The 15118-nt window shown below is 53.3% G+C and overlaps 1 protein-coding gene across 14 annotated transcripts in view; it reads left to right on the forward strand.

Moving 5' to 3' along the window:
• Window positions 1-15118, forward strand: part of PARVG (parvin gamma) — a 41038-nt gene that overhangs the window by 3019 nt on the left and 22901 nt on the right. For all 14 annotated transcript variants that reach the window (XR_002733555.1, XR_002733554.1, XM_023221783.2 and 11 more), the window contains 9 exons: window positions 2043-2107; window positions 4321-4423; window positions 5619-5759; window positions 7054-7169; window positions 8542-8597; window positions 9998-10020; window positions 12286-12344; window positions 12478-12546; window positions 14740-14841. Coding sequence is in view for 12 of the 14 variants with exons in the window: in XM_023221783.2 (XP_023077551.1) it covers window positions 2043-2107; window positions 4321-4423; window positions 5619-5759; window positions 7054-7169; window positions 8542-8597; window positions 9998-10020; window positions 12286-12344; window positions 12478-12546; window positions 14740-14841 (734 nt within the window). In the remaining 2 variants the exon portion in view is untranslated. The remainder of the gene's footprint in view (window positions 1-2042; window positions 2108-4320; window positions 4424-5618; window positions 5760-7053; window positions 7170-8541; window positions 8598-9997; window positions 10021-12285; window positions 12345-12477; window positions 12547-14739; window positions 14842-15118) is intronic.

Below are 15118 nucleotides of genomic sequence, written 5' to 3' on the forward strand. Positions count from 1 at the left end.
GATGCCCACCCCACAGTGATGCCCATCAGGCAGCGATGCCCACCCCACAGCGATACCCACCAGGCAGCGATGCCCACCACAGCGTGCCCACCAGGCAGCGTGCCCACCCCACAGCGATGCCCACCAGGCAGCGATGCCCACCCCACAGTGATGCCCACCAGGCAGTGATGCTTTGCAGAGTGTGGGGCTCCTGATGTGCTCCCCTCACACGTGTGGGTCTCTTTCAAAAGTGGGGTGAGTGTAGGATGGAGCAATTAACAAGTGTGGGTCACCCTTTCAGCAAAGCTCTGTGTCATGAGCTCTTTGGGGGGTTGGCGGCCACAGTCCCTGAAACTTCCCTTCTAGGAGATGGCTCAAAAGAAGGACGGGCGCAGGTGCCCAGAGCTGTCACCCTCCCTGTGTTCTCTGAAAGAAACAAACGAACAACAGCGCAGCAGGAAGCAACCAGATGGCCCAGGGGGAAGGGCTTTAGGTGAACTCATTGGAATTCATGTCACCACAAAAACGTAAATGTGCTGACAAAGAAAACGTGTGAAATAATTTAAGGGAAGGGAACAGAATGCAGCTCTCTCCAGCTCCTGTGAATACCGCCTTTTAATTTTTATTTATTTATTTTTTTCTTGAGACAGAAATCTCGTTGTGTTGCCCAGGCTGGAGTGCAGTGCCACGATCTCAGCTCACTGCAGCTTCCACTTCCCAGGTTCAAGAGATTTTCCTGCCTCAGCCTCCCCAGTAGCTGGGATTATAGGCACCTGCCACCACACCTGGCTAATTTTTGTATTTTTAGTAGTGACGGGGTTTCACCATGTTGGCCAGCCTGGCCTCAAACTCCTGATCTCAAGTGATCCACCCGCTTCGACCTCCCAAAAGTGCTGGGATTACGGGCGTGAACCACCGCACCCAGCCCTGAATGCCACCTTTTCAGTAGGTGTTATGGAGCGAGAACTCCAGCGCCAACAGGGTCCCTGGTGCGGCAGGTGAAACCCCAGAGGGGACAAGCTTGGTCCGGAGTCAGCTGGCTGGCTTCTGCGCCATCTGGTATTCTGTGTTTAAACCATTGAAGATTACAAAGTGTCCTGAGGAAAGTTGCTGAGTTAGGATAGTAGGACTTAGTTACTACTAAAAAAAAAAAAAAATGAATTTTTTGTTTTACAATTGATTTAAGATACTTAAAGTTCTGGCAAGCAGAGCTGGGATATTGGATGATTCAAATGGCAGGAAGTCTGCTCCAGGAAGGGACAGCACCATATTCATTCATTCATTCATTCATTCACTCACTCACCTGCTCACTAGCCCAAGCATTTGCTGAGAGCCTGCCCTGTGCTGGGCACATCAACCCATGATGCTGTTGCCTTCCCATTCGTCAGAAGACATGGGGCTGGGTAGTACTTGAAGGTTTTCCAATGTCTAGGAAAAGCCTTTATTGGAGTCACGTGAGAGACAATGCATTTTGTGAATTTAGGCAAGACAGTCCCCACTGCTGGCTCAGTTCCCCCCCATGTACGTTGGAACTAGTTGATCTCAGAGGTCCTTCTCGGCCCTGACATATTGTGGGTTCTGTGAGTCTAGAATGTGGGCAGATGCTGGCCATGGCCTTGGGGAAGGGGAGCTGCTGGGCCTCTAAGGGCTGCCCCAGGGAGTCTGACTATGAGAGGGGCCATGGAGGGGCCTGGCAGACCTGGGGTAAGTCCCACCTTTGCCCCTTAGAGCCTGGTGAGCCTGGGCACCTCCTCCCCTCTCTGGCTGGGGTTTCACTTGACCTAAATAGGTAGGGTTCCCAGATAAAACACAGTATGCCCAGTTAACTTTGAATGTCAAGTAATCAAGAAATAACTTCCGAGTTCATGTCTCAAAGTATAAATGCCGCAGTGTCTGAGGATGGGCTGGTGTTTGTGAGGGAAATGAGAGAAAGCACGCTGGGGCGGAAGTGGCAAGGCCACTACCCCTGGGGCTGTGGTGCCAGACTCTGGGTGACCTGCAGGGAGCGTGGCCAAGCACCCCACAGGGTCCCCACGCGCTTGTCATACCCACTCTGCTTCCAGGAGGAAAGAAGAGATACCTGCCACCCACTTCCCGGAAGGACCCCAAATTTGAAGAACTGCAGAAGGTACAGCAGTGTCCACAGCCCTGACTTCCCTGGGTGCCTCTTGTTGGCAGACCAGGCAGCGGCCTCCATGGGGCGGGGACAGCAGGCCGCCCCCATTCCCTGACCTCAGGCTGGGGTATGGCAACCCCTGAAGACCCCTGGGAGGCCTGTTGAATGGAGCAAGTCACCCACAGAGCCTGCATGGACAAACATCTATTGAGCACCAACTGTGTGCCTTCACATATACCATCCCAGCAACCTCATGGGATTTGAGGGGAATCTATTGTCTCCTACATCCTGGGGACAGGACAGACAACGAGGCTTAGACAGGTGACCTGATCTGTCAGGGGCATGCAGCTGCCCATTACGGAGCTGTGGTTTGACACAAGCTGCCAGCCCCTAAGCCGGTGTTCCTCCCCAGCTTGGCTGCCCAAGGTGTAGGAGAACTGGTGAGGTGGTGGCGGTGGGCCTGGGTCACCCGTGCTCAGTTCTCTCCTTGGTCATGGGTCTGCTGCTATGGGCACTGGACCAGCTGGGCACAGGTGGACTCCAGGCCTCTGTTTCCCTCAGCCTCTGTGTCTTCAGTCTCCACATGGCCTCTCTACACCATCTTCCCTACCCAGAGGCTTTCTGGGCCATTTTCCATCATCCTTCCTATTCCCTCCATCCATCCACCTTTCCCACCTTTGGCCAGCACACCTGGCCCAGCCCTGTGCCTGGCCCTGGGGACACCATCCACGGTCTTGCCTGGAAGACCTGGAGGGGTGCTGACACGTCATCCCAGCTCAGGCTCCTCCAGAGGCCGATCCTGAGACAAGGATTTGGGTGCCAGTAGTTGAGTTGGGAGGTTATGCCAGGAGTCATGGGAGGGAAGGGGCCAATACATGGTTAGTGATGGAGCTGGTTGTGGTTCTGGGGGCTCAAGCCTGCTGGGTATCCTGGAACCAGCATAGAGCAGGTTCCAGAATGCTCAGAGCATTCCTTCCCGAGGGGCGATGGAGCTGGGGTGTTTATACACCACCCCCTGACAACCTCCTGACAACCTTTAGTGAACAGCTACTCTCTGAGAAAGAGCTGGGCCTTGATTCCCTGGCACTCTGACCTTTTGAGCACAAGCAGAGTGGGGACAGCTTTGAGCAGAGCTGCAGGTGGAAGCTGGGCCAGTAGGCACCAGTCAAGGAAGGGGCAGGGCATCAGCAGTCCCTGCATTAGCTTCCTAGGGCTGCTGTAACATATGACTGCAGACTGGATGACTTAAACCACAGAAACCTATTGTCTTACAGTGCTGGAGGCCAGAGGTTGTCGACCAAGGGGTTGGCAGGATCGGCTCCTTCTGGAGGCTCTCAGGGGCCCCTGTCTTCTCCCTTCCCCCCGCCAGCTCTGATGGTTGCAGCATCCTGGGCTCTCAGCTATAGATGCGTGGCTACAATTCCCACCTCCATCTTCACGTCCAATGTCATGTCTCTCATTTCCTCCTGGGACCTCAGTAGGAACACCTTTAACATCCATATTTCTGCAGGCTGGGCGCAGTGGCTCACGCCTGTAATCCCAGCACTTTGGGAGGCCAAGGCAGTTGGATCACCAGGTCAGGAGATTGAGACTATCCTGGCTAACACAGTGAAGTCCCATCTCTACCAAAAATACAAAATATTAGCCAGGCGTGGTGGTGGGCACCTGTAGTCCCAGCTACTTGGGAGGCTGAGGCAGGAGAATGGCGTGAACCTGGGAGGTGGAGCTTGCAGTGTGCCTAGACCATGCTACTGCACTCCAGTCTGGGTGACAGAGCGAGTCACTGTCTCAAAAAAAAAAAAAATAAAATGAAAAAAAAAAAAAAAAAAATCCATGTTTCTACTGACCATCTCTTCAGGGCAGTCTAGGCTTTTTCTATCAAGTGTTCATTGTCCAATTCTTTCCATTCCCCAAGCCACTTCCCCATTTTTAGGTATTTGCTATGGTAGTACCCCAGTTCCTGGTACTAAAACCTCATACATGATGATGACAGCCCCACGCTGCTCAGGTTTGTGATGAAGAGAAGCAGGGAGTCTGCAGGAACCCAGAGCAGGCCCCTAACTCAGCCTGGGAGATCAAGGAGGGCTTCCCAGTGGAGGTGACATTTGACCAGGTCTTGAAAGATGGGTAGGAGTTGGCAGGCGAGAGGCAGGCATTCCAAGCCAAGTGTAGGGCCAGGTGAGAAGCCCCCATCCCCCTAAAAGTTGTCCCCTTGGGGCCTGCAGGTGCTGATGGGGTGGATCAACACCACCCTCCTCCCCGAGCACATTGTGGTCCGCAGCCTGGAGGAGGACATGTTCGACGGGCTCATCCTGCACCACCTATTCCGTAAGTGGCTGTTTCTGGGGCTGCCTGGGCCTCAGCCCCATCCCCCTGACCTGGCCCCTCCAGGCCCTACAGGTGGGCTCTCTGCCTCGGTCCCCGCAATGACCCCGGGTTTAGGGACACTTGTCTCACTTTCTAGACGGGCCTGGGCACTGTCCATGGCCCATGAGTGAGGGGGCTGAGCTGGGGCTCCGGCTGGGGCTCTGACACCTGGGTTGGTGACCTTTCCACCACACCACACTGCCTCTCCAACACTTATTGAGTGCCTGCTGTTTTGAGGTGCTGGGAGGTAACAAAAGAACCCATGGTCCCTGCCCTCGGGCTGTCCCAGGCTGCTGGAGAGAAAACGGGCAGTCCTGGGTGGCTGGGGACAGGGCTGGGTTCCTGCCTCCGTGTTCCTCCTCAGTCTGGAAAGCTCCAAGGGGCTTTGCTGGGGGTGTGCATTCTCGGGGCCTCCTCCTGGCCCCGGGCAAGTGTCCCCACAAGCCCCGGAGTTACCCTCTCCCTTTGCCCTTGTGTGGTCATGTCTGGTCTACGCATCCCTTCTGCACACAACTGTGGTCTTGGAGGCTACAGATAAGCCTGATTCCATGTCCTCAGCACTTCGCCTGGGGCCAGCCTCCGCAGTGCTCGCCGAGCTTTTTGGAGATGGGCTGCACAATTCCACTCATGCGGCTAGCACTTCCGGTCATGTCCCATGTAGCAGGCGCAGTTCATCCTTAGAACAGCCCTGTGCTATTACTATCCCCATTTAACAGATGATGAGAGGGAGCCTCTGAAACGCTCATAATTTGTCCAAGGTCTCACGGTTAGGGAAGCAGGGGGTTCAGGATAGAAGCCTAGAAGTGTAGGCTTTAACCACAAGGCCACACTGCCCTGCAGAGATGAAGTAGACACAGCTGTGCAGAAGAGCAAGGGATGCAGGCACAGGCTGATCAAGGTGAGGTGGGCTGTCTCGACCAGCTCAGGGGGCTGAGACTTGCTCACATCATGTGGCCTGCATGCCCCACCAATTCCTGGGAGCTGGAGGGCATACCTGGTTGAGGCTGTGGGTGTGGCCCAGGGTCCAACACCAAGAATGAGCTCCCCAGACCCATGTTCTCTGAAGCACCAGGCAGGCTCAGCCTCCTGGAGGGTCCCCAGGTGCTCTCTGAGCTGCCCCCAGCCAGGGGCCCTCACCACCCTCTCCTGCCTCCAGAGAGGCTGGCGGCACTCAAGCTGGAAGCAGAGGACATCGCCCTGACAGCCGCAAGCCAGAAGCACAAGCTTGCGGTGGTGCTGGAGGCCGTGAACCGGAGTCTGCAGCTGGAGGAGCGGCAAGCCAAGTGGAGCGTGGAGAGTACGTGGGCAGCAACCTGGCCACCCCAGGGGGGTGTGGGGCCACTGGGGTCCTTCTGCTCCAGGCTTCTCACCCACCAGGAAGGTGTGCTCATCCTCCTCCCAGCAGGAGTACAACCTGGGAGTCAGGAAGGAGGTAGAAGCCTCGGGCAGCCACAGTCAGTCATCTGGCAGAGCAGCCAACAGCCCAGCACATGTCTGTGCCCCGGAGGGTGTTACTACAGCAAAGTGCAGCCCAAGGATAGCAAACGGTCTCATGGAGAATGACAGTCACTGCTGAGTTCCAAGTACCATGGTCGGCCCATCCTCTCTCTCATTTCATTAAAGTATTGGAATATCTGCAGGTCCTGCTTGTACAAAAAATGAGTGTGCCTGGCCGGGCATGGTGGCTCATGCTTGTAATCCCAGCACTTTGGGAGGCCGAGGTGGGCGGATCACCTTAGGTCTCAGGGGTTCGAGACCAGCCTGGTCAACATGGTGAAACCCTATCTCTACTAAAAATACAAAAATTAGCCGGGTGTGGTGGCAGGTGCCTGTAATCCCAGCTACTCAGGAGGCTGAGGCAGGAGAATTGCTTGAACCTGGGAAGCGGAGGTTGCAGTGAGCTGAGATCGTGCCAATGCACTCCAGCCTGGGCTACAAGAGTAAGACCCCATATCAAAAAAACACCAAAAAACAAAAGAGTGTGCCAAACACCTAAAATTCCCTACCCCACCTGGTTCACAGTTTGGTATAATTTCTTTCCCTTCAATTCTCTATATCCCTTCAACCCCCATCCCAGGTGAGAAAACTGAGGCTGAAAGAAGCTAAGCAGCTTCTCCAAGGTTGGGCGGTGAGGATTTAACAGAGTCAGTTTTCAAACCCAGGTTTTGTTGGGTCATGTGCGCCTGCATTCGCAACCTGTAAGGTCTCACAATCAGTAACTGATGTTGATGAAATCAACCTTGAATTAAGTCACATTGAGCTGAAACCTAATGATTGTTCAGCCCGTGCCTTCCCAGAGGTCACTTGGTTTTTTCCAATTGTAAACAGTGCTGCAGTGAACATCTTTGTGTCTAGAGCTCCTTCCACAAGGTAGATCGTACCCCTGGGCTATAGTCTAAGAAGAGGTATGACGGGGTGAAGTGTGATGGTTTTTAGGTTCTGAACATGTATCTCCAGATCTCTGCTCTGCAGAAGTCTGGACACAGACCTCCTTCATCTGCAGATAGTTGTTCTGACAATGAGGAAGGCTGCATTTGGCTGCACGTTTTGGCGGTCCCCTGGGCTCTGACCTGTCTCCACTCTCTTCCCAGCCATCTTCAACAAGGACCTGCTGTCCACCCTGCACCTTCTTGTGGCCCTGGCCAAGCGCTTCCAGCCCAACCTGTCCCTCCCAACCAACGTCCAGGTGGAAGTCATCACCATTGAGGTAGCAGCTGGGCCCCCAGGGATTTGTAAGCAGACGCTGAACGTCTTGGGTCCTCATTGCCCACCCTGCATGGGTGGAGTTGGCTGGGGCGGGGCTCACCCAGGGTGAGTTTCAGGGAACCCTGAGAAATAGAATCCGGCCAGGACGGCCAGGGGGTGCTGTCTGGAGCTGGGGACAGGCTGGTAAGAGTCTAGTGGGGCTGGCAGAGGCCTGGGGACATGAGGAGGTCCGTGGCCGGCCAGCTCCGCTTGACCTGAGCAGAGGGCATCTGATTGGCAGAGGCTGAGGTCAGGGATTGTCAGGCCATATCCCTGAGCCATGTGTGGCCATCTGTTCATAGCCACAGGGAGCCTTCACATCCCTGAGGCAAAACTACTACTCTCACCATGAGGGTGCTGTCTCTTGTGAGATCACCGATGACTGTGACAGTGCCCCGTTCTCCTCTTTCAGGAAGCCTTCCTAGGTTTCCCCACCCTCAGATGTTCTGTCTAGCGTGTGGCCTGCCTATGCTGCAGTTAATACCCAGGAATCCACGCTTCCCTCTCCAGACAGACTCTGAGCATCATAATAGGGGGCCCCACCTGCTCTTTGCTTCCCATGACCCCCCTGCCCCAGCCCAGCCTCGGGTCCCTCATGCAGAGGGGCTTCGTGTCTGACTTGCCCCAAGAGAATAAGTCAAGTTTGGCTAAACCTAGTCAGAGTCATTTCTACTTTTTTTTTTTTTTTTTTTTTTTTTTGAGATGGCGTCTTGCTCTATTGCTCAGGCTGGAGTGCAGTGGCACAATCTCGGCTCACTGCAACCGCCACCTCCTCTGCTCAAGTGATCCTCCCACCTCAGCCTCCCAAGTAGCTGGGACTACAGGTGTGAGACACTGTGCCTGGCTAATTTTTTGTATTTTTGGTAGAGATGGGTTTTCACCCTGTTGCCCAGGCTGGTCTCGAACTCCTGAGCTCAAGCCATCCACCTGTCTTCATCTCCTAAAGTGCTGGGATTACAGGCATGAGCCACCACACCTGGCCTTCTACTGTTTTTTTAAAACCATGGATTATAATTCCCTACCAAGCAGTTGTGTGGCTTGGTCTATACTGCCAACATAAATCAGAGGTGACTTCATTGATTCACTCCTTCATCATTCATTTGTTCATAGCCACACGCTCATTGATACGGCCCTCCTCCCACCGTGAGACTCTGGGGATGCCTGGGGGAGTGAGGCAGACACATCCCCAACCTCAAGACTCCTGGGGAAGAAAGACAATGAAGCCAGGAGGCTGTCCGGAGGAGAGATGATGCAGAGCAAACGGGACACTGGGGCTGCTTTGGGCCCCAGAGTTGTCTGGATTATTTAATTTCCTTCCCCTTTATTTTTCTTAGAGCACCAAGAGTGGTCTGAAGTCAGAGAAGTCGGTGGAACAGCTCACTGAATACAGGTGAGGGAGGATGAGGGCCCGTGGGTGGGGCTGGGGCTCACAGCGGTGGATGAGGGCAGGGCGGAGCCAGGGCAGATCTGCCCCGCCTTTGTGGGAAGGGCCCTCTGTGGCTTTCTCTCAGACCCAAAAAGGCTGCGCTGACCCATCAGTTCCACGGTAGCACACAGGACCCCTTTCCTTCCAGCCTCCAATCAGGTCCCTGCCTGGCCCCTCCCAGCCACCCTGCTTTGTTCTCTAGGGTGGGGGCCCCTGGGTTTGGGGCACAGGAGCCAGTGAATCTGTCTCTCTAGTATGAGCAGGATGTTCCTCTTTCCTTGCAAAGCTGTAAGAGTCTTAGGGGCCCCTGCATGGCCAGGGGCTGGCCGTCTTACTCCCCACCCACTGGGGGGTGTGGCCATCCTGCTCCCTGCCCCCTGGGGCTGGCCATCCTCTTCCCCGTGGAGCAGAACAGGTGGGGCCTGGAGAGGGATGGGCCCTAGGGGCTGCACAGCTGCCAGCAGGTCCACCTTTGCTGGCTTCCATGTGACGCTGACTTACGATCTCTCACAAGGATGCAGCCAAGTTGCTGGCCAGGTGGGGCTGCCATCCTCTGAAGGCTTGGCTGGTGCCGGAGCTGTGTGGACAGCACATGGCGTCTGTCCCTCCTGGCAGCCTTGGCCTCTGTGCTGAGCCCAGGTCTCTGTCCCAGGCTGCTGGGCTCTGCCCCGTGGGGCCCAGCTCTCTTCTGGACGGCTGTGGTTAGAGAGACTTGGCCTGCCCTGGACCTACAGAACTTCTCTTCTATGGGGTAGGGGTGGATCTAAAAACCTGACCAAAAAAAAAAAAAAAAAAAGAAAAATTGTTCAAAAACAATATAAATGGGGTGAAAGAAGCCAGACCCAAAAGAGAACACATGGTATGGTTTCATTTTCACGAACTTCCAGGACAGGCAAAACCAATAGATGGCAAGAGAAATCGCAGCTGTGGTCAGTGTAGGGCGGGAGGGTATGGAAGGGAGAACACGGTGGGGGGCGGGGGGTGCTGGGAGGGTCTGCAGCATGTAAGTGGGGGTGATCACACAAGTGTGTATGTGTGAAACGCACAAGCTGTAAATTTACGACTTGTGCACTTTATGATAGGTGTGATGTATCTCCCTCAGAACAAAACAGGAACCACAAAACCAGCAAAATCCAAACGTCTCTAGGTGTGGAAGCCTCAGGGAAGGGCACGAACCTGTTTCTGTCCTTTGCTTCCCGCAGAGACCTTCTCTGCTATCTGCCCTACCTACAAAGCTGCCAGGAAAACCACAGCACGCCAGTTTCTTTGCAACCTTGCCAGCACTGATGCTTGTCATATTGAGACATTGTAGGTTTGCAGGGTTTTTTTTAACCATTTGTTTGCTTTTTCCACCCCCTGCACAGCACAGACAAGGACCAGCCTCCGAGTGAGTACTTTCTTCGTTTTTGGAAATCTGTTCCTATCTGATGCGTGTTAATGCAGATGAGTCGTGATGGAGGGTTAATTGCTGAGCATTCTCTCATTTGCCCGTCGCCTGCTGTTTGTATCTCAAGCCTCATTCTTATTCATTTGTCCCTCTTTCTGTCTGTCCATCGTGGAGCTGGCTGCTCTTTCTCATTATACCGTTCCTGTGGGGAGAGAGATTTATAATTCACATAGGCGGTGATGGTGGAGTCTGTTAAATGTGTGGGCTCTGGAGTCAGTGGTCTGTGCTCAAACACCAGTTTTCCCACTCATTAGCCACTTAAGTTTGGGCAAGTACCTTAACTTGTCTGTGCCTCAGTTTCCTCATCTATAAAAGGGCACTCACCTTTTAAACTGGCAGTGAGGGTTAAAGGAGATAATTTGTGAGTGTGTTCAGCATGTGGGCAGTGCTCAATAGTGAGTGGGCAATAATGTGGCACCTACTCTTCTGACAGAGCTGTTCACCAGTCAGTTGATTGATCTAGTTGCTACTTCTTTGATGCATCCATTCCTTTGTCAGTGGTCTGGCCAGCTCTTCACCCACTCATCCATTCATCCATTTATCCATCTATGGATCCATTCTTTCTTCCATTCATCTATCTACTCACCCACCTATCCACCTACTCACCTATCCATCCATCCATTCATCCATCCATGCATCCATCAACCCATTCTTCCATTCATCTATCCACTCACCCACCCATCCATTTATCCATCCCTCCATCCATCCATTCGTGCTTCCATTCATCCATCCACCTACCCATCCATCATCTCTCCATCTATCCATCCACCTATCCATCCATCCACCCACCCACCCATGCACCTATCCACCCACCCACCCACCCACGCACCTATCCACCCACCCACCCACGCACCTATCCATCCATCCATCCACGCACCCACCCACGCACCTATCCATCCATCTATCCACTTATGTACATATTTGTCCATCCATTCATCTATCTACCCATCCAACCACCCATCTATTCATCCATATCCATCCATCCTAACACTATTTTTCCTCCCTGTACCCTCCCCACTTAGACACATAGCTATGTGGGCAGGGATGCCATGAGGGGCACTTCACCTGCAGAGGTAGAGATAATAACCTGTCAGGAGCTTCTGAGAATGGGGGCTGAGGGAGGCTGAGTTTGGGGAGAAAGGAGAAGGGAGGGGGCAAGGAGGGCTGGCTGGGGATCTGTGTATGTAGCAGGAGGGGCAGCCTGAGGACATAAGGGGTTGCCCAGGGAGCAGTATTTTGGGCATGGGGCAGCATGAGAAGTGGGTGTCACAGGGTGAAGAAACCCAATTTCCCTGACCACTGATGTGTCCACCATGTTTATTGATTTCAGGGGGCATTTTAACATGCATGATGCTATTTGGTGCTACTTTCCCCCCTTCATTAACAAGGGAACTGAAACAGAGAGGGGTGCTGTGACTTGCTGGGAGTCACACAGCTGCTGAGTGGCAGAAGCCACAGCAAACTCAGGCCAGTCTGTGTATTTGGTGCCCAAGGACCAGTGTCCCCATGGGAGGTGTGTTAGCTGCAAATAGCAGGAATCCAGCTTGTGCACAAAGGGCATTAGCCTGAGGACATGAGGCGCCTGAGACTGGAACCCAGGGCCTGAGCCACTGTTCCCAGACCCCAAGGGAGTGAATGAGTTGCGGAAAGAGCTGGCCTTTTGCGGGCAGCAGATTCAGACATTCTTGGGGGTGGGGGGAGGCAGCAGGGAGGAGCCCTCACTCAGCCAATTTAAAACCAAGGGGAGGAGACTCATGGACCCTGATCACCCACCTGTAGCAGCTCCCGTGGCCCTGGGGAGTGGAGCAGGGCCCTGGGAGGAGGGAGGGCCAGCTGGCAGATAAAGGGCTGCAGCTGTGCCGACGCAGTAACAGGTGTTGGCTGCAGGAAGAGCGGCTGTTTATGAAGTCCTACTGTGTGCCCGGTCACTGTGCCGCGGGGCCAGGTGTGTTATCTGCTATCGAATTCCATCTCTGCAACAACCCCAGCTAGGGAGGCACAGAGAGAGAAGGTGACTCCCTGTGGGCCACATGGCCAGGAGAGCAGTGACTCAAATCCAGGTCTATTTTATTTGAGAACCATGATCTAAAACGACAGCTCCCTCTGGACTGGTTATTCTAAGAAACTTTTGTGAAAAAAAAAATCCCTGTTTGGCACAAAGATAATAGCATCGTAATGAGGTGTTTATTGGATCTGTGTCTGCAGAGGACGTCTTTGATGAATTATTTAAGCTGGCTCCAGAGAAAGTGAACGCAGTGAAAGAGGTAGGAGAGATCAAAGCTCTCAGCAGCTCTCGGGCCGCCCACCCCACCCACCGCCCACCTGCACTGTAGGAGGGAATCACGGGTCCTTGCATCACACCTGCTGCGTGCTAGGCCCGTGCTCTTCCCTGGTTAGGCCATCGTGAACTTTGTCAACCAGAAGCTGGACCGCCTGGGCCTATCTGTGCAGAATCTGGACACCCAGGTAGGGACTGAGCTGCGGCGTCCCCAGGCAGGGCAGGGCCACTGGCTGTAGGAAGGAAAGAGGGTTCTGCAGGCCTTGGGAACCTGCTGTGTGGTGGGGGTCGTATCACCTCTTGGAGGCTTAAGGTCTCGCTCCCCAGTGGGACGGTTGCTGGCGGGCAGCACTGGCCACCAGGGACACAGTGGGATCCCGGGGGTGGGGGTGTGGGAACACTTCACAAAGCTGGAGTCACCTCGGCTGTCACTGCTTCTCATTGTTATAATTTTATTTTATAATTAATCTTAGACTAGCTGATGCCAAGACTTGAAGCACATGAGTCTTCCCTGCGTGGTTGTGTTCGCCCAAACAGAATTTATTAGATTTGCGCCATGTGCCAGGCGTAGGTGACAGCGCAGCCCCGCCGTCTGCAGGCTCCATGTCTCTCACAAGCACCCCGAGGAGCCCAGCCCTCCCCTAGCTGACTGAAGCTGAATTTTCCCAGGAACAGGAGCAGAATCTCAGGGGGTCAGCACCCACCGTAGGCTGTGGCTTTCCACAGTGAAGCTGTGTCCCCGTAGGCTTCCCACACTGCAGCGGGGAGCAGGGGGTGCAGAGGAGCAGAGCAGCTGCCAACCCCGGGGCCTGCAGAGTGGGCATGGAGTCTGCTGGATGCCAGTGGCCTCAATGGGACATGACGTAGGCATCTGGCCACCTGGGTTGTGCTGGGGTCTGGGGTGGGGAGGGAGTCTGGTCCCAGATGGACCAGTTGGCTCATGAAGCTCGTAGCCAGAGCTGCTGACCTCTCAGAGAGACTCTGGATGCGCACTGGCTGGGGAGGGAGGGGTTAATGTACTCCCATGTCTAGTCACTTAAAACCAATAAAGCCCTCACTATGTGCCAGTCCCCAGGTAAAATGCTTTCCATGTTAGCTCATTGAATCCTCCCCATAATCCTCTGAAGTGGGAACTATACTACCCCACTTACAGAGGAGGATGTTAAGGCACAGAGAGGTGAATTAACTTGTCTAAGGTCACACAGTGATAAGTAGTGGACCTGGGATTTGAACCCAGGCAGCTGGGGCCAGAGTTTGCGCTTATAACCACCTCATACAGTGGCCACGTGAGAAGTGTGTGTGTGATATGGTGTGGCAGCATGGCAGGGTGGAAGCACCAGGCTCTGCAGCCAGATAGACACACATTTCCCTCCTGCCTCCACCACTTATGGGCCCTGGGCTCTGCTGAGACCCCTCCACATTTGCTGTGTGACCTTGGGTGAGTTACTGGACTTCTCTGAACCTCAGGCTCTTCTTATAAAGTGGGTAAAAGATAGCAACTTGGTAGAGTTGTGAGTGATACATGAGCTGGTGAGCCCCACATGTTTGGTATATTACCTGGCACGCTACCGGCACGAAATGAGAGATTTGTAGTTTTATTATATTTCATGTGGGTATAAACAGGATGATTTCTGAGATTTACATTCTACCTGTTCCATCTTTATCTCTCCCTTGGTAAAATAATGGGTTTTAGAGACTCATGGCATGTGCAAAGGTGGTATTTAGAGACTGTTCAATAAAACGGGGTAAGGAAGTCCCTTGCGTTCCAGTTGTATTACCAAGGAATAGCGGCGGAAAAGATTTCAGGCCCAAACTAATAACATCGAAACAGGCTTAATATGAGGAAATTCCATTAAGGGCTTCGAATGGCAGTTTCTTCCAATATCCCATCCTGTGTTTTGTATCTTTGAAGAGACTCAATACGATTATATTAACATATGATATGCTGGTGGCAGGGACGACAGCGTTATCTCTGAACACACAGACAGAACAGACAGAAATATTAATGTGGCAGCCGGCGAGATGAGCCCGGTGTGCTGCTCTCTGCCTTTTCTGATGGAATAATTTTACACTTAACTCTGTTTTCCCCTGTGTTTCTGTAGCTTGTGAAACAGCGTGCTGTTTAAAAACTGACATGAGGCTATTCTGCAGTAAGTTTAGAAAGTACTTTTTTCACTGAGCATGTACTGTGTGCCAGGCAGCCTGAAACCACTTTTTACCTGCAACGCTGTGAGGTCAGGAATGTCTTCCCCACTTCTCACCAAGGAACCAGAGCCTCAGAGAACTTGTACGACTTCCTTAGGACCACACAGCCTGTAAAAGACAAAGTGGCCTTCCCCAGACTTCTTCCATATGACAGTCTTCAGTTCCTGCCTTTGTAGTTTGCAGACGGGGTCATCTTACTCTTGCTGATTGGACAACTTGAAGGCTTCTTCCTGCACTTAAAGGAATTCTACCTCACTCCCAACTCTCCTGCAGAAATGGTAAGTTTTCCAAAGATTTTTCTTGATGGTCTACCTCCAGGTGAACAGATATACAGAATTGACATGACCAATCTGTTTATTCACTTCCAGGTGAAGTGAAGGGTGTAGGGGAAGCCTGTTTGTCTATATGTTTGCCTATCCATCCATCCTTCCATCCATCCAGCCACCCACACACACACACACCCACCCATCTATCCATCCACCCACCCATTCACCCACCCACCCTTCCTTCCTTCCTTCCTTCCTTCCTTCCTTCCTTCCTTCCTTCCTTCCTTCC

This window comes from Piliocolobus tephrosceles, chromosome 19, assembly GCF_002776525.5.
Source record: "Piliocolobus tephrosceles isolate RC106 chromosome 19, ASM277652v3, whole genome shotgun sequence".
Lineage (NCBI taxonomy): Eukaryota > Metazoa > Chordata > Mammalia > Primates > Cercopithecidae > Piliocolobus > Piliocolobus tephrosceles.